General features: G+C 34.6%; 1 protein-coding gene across 1 annotated transcript in view; it reads right to left on the reverse strand.

Moving 5' to 3' along the window:
* Positions 1-1721, reverse strand: part of LOC107709173 (disks large homolog 1-like) — a 150847-nt gene that overhangs the window by 40340 nt on the left and 108786 nt on the right. The window contains 2 exon segments of the mRNA XM_016513585.1: positions 497-550; positions 991-1089. Of these exon segments, the coding sequence (XP_016369071.1) occupies positions 497-550; positions 991-1089 (153 nt within the window).

A 1721-nucleotide genomic window follows, 5' to 3' on the forward strand; every position in this document is an offset into this window, starting at 1 on the left:
TATATATATATATATACACACACACACACACACACATTCATAAGAAATGAATATTTTTCAGTCATTTTTTCAGCAAGAATGCATTAAATTGACTGAAAGTGACAGTAAACATTTATATTGTCACAAAACATTTAACATTGTTACAAAAGATTTCAAATAAATGCTGTTTAATTAATGCATCAAAGTAGCATATTAGAATGTATTTCTGAAGGATCATGTGACTTTAAAACCTAAAATAATGGCTGCTGAAAATTCAGCTTTGCCCACACAGAAATAAATTACATTTTAAAATATATTAAAATAGAACACTGTTTTTTAATGTAGTAATATTTCTGCTTTTACTGTATTTTTGATCAAATAAGTGCAGCAAACTTTGGAATAATTGAATTGATTTTGTATGCTGTATATTATATATAACTGAACAGCATTCTGAAATAATCTACCTCTTCGCTAAGTGCAGTACATAAAGAAAAACATCACTTACATATGGACTTACATAGGGCGAGGTGTCAAGGCTTTCTGTGTTCACCACCATCGGTGCGGGGCTTGCCTGCAAAAGAAACATTCATTAATACTTGAGCTGAAATGAATCAAGACCCATAACTGTGCACCTTGCTTCTTTTCCCTAACCAACTGAGAATGAAACAGAGAAACAAACAGTTAACTATTAAAAAAACAAGAAATAGATCCGATAAAAAAGCATCACTTACTCTTGGCATGCTGATACAGTATTACTCTGGCATTTGCAAGAGATTAACAGCACAGCCTGTGTCCATACACAGCATAACATACTGCAGAATATGCAATACAGTGGCATAACAAACCAGCGCAGACCTAATCCTTCTGCAAGCAACGCTTCACTAGCACAATTGCTTTTGAGGTGCAAGTGCGCATCAGCGATATAACGTGGCATTCTCTATGTAATCTCTCTAAGTCAAGAGGACCATCGCTGAGGTGGGTGGAGTAAAAACATGAGATAAAAAAAAAGACCTGTGACGTGGGTGCAGGAATGGCAGTGGTCTCGGCTGGGACGGGTGAGATAGGGATCACAGGGATTATGGGAGCGGAGGGAGGAATGACATCTGCCTGCTAAACAATGACAGTGGAGGTCAAAGGTCAGAGCAGATGACACACAGCAGTAATGAGTTTTCACGATTTCTCCTAATTTAATCAGATATTGAACAGAATTAAGAACAGAGAGGGAGGGATTAACAGAGAAGATGAGGTAATGAAAACAGAATAACAAACAAAATAACCATGACTGGATTGGTCCATAAATTAAGACTAGACTCTGTAATTCCTTTTTATTATTAAAGGACTCTACAAACATTCAGTGTAAATGATTATGTAAAGGGTGAAAAAAAGAAATGAAAAGTTAGTAAAGGAAAGACCTTATAAATAAGCTTTAAAAAATAGTTTAATTAAAAATGATTATTCTGTCATGATTTACTCACACTAATATTGCTCCAATCCCGCATTTTTTTCTCTTTTCTCAGTGAAACACAAAAGCACAGTTTTGAAGGATGGTGACTAATGATTACCTTCTTTCATTCTCCAAAAAAACATACTGTAAAACAGGCCACTATGAACTGCTGTTCAAAACCACTTGAAAAACCTTCATAATTCCCCTTTTATGGCCCACAAGCAAAAAAAATAAATAACAGCATATGGGTTTGGAATGACATTATGGTGAGTAAATAATAAAAAAAAAAAAAATTGTA

Source organism: Sinocyclocheilus rhinocerous, unplaced genomic scaffold, assembly GCF_001515625.1.
Source record: "Sinocyclocheilus rhinocerous isolate Xijiao unplaced genomic scaffold, SAMN03320098_v1.1 scaffold55, whole genome shotgun sequence".
NCBI classification, from domain to species: Eukaryota; Metazoa; Chordata; class Actinopteri; order Cypriniformes; family Cyprinidae; genus Sinocyclocheilus; species Sinocyclocheilus rhinocerous.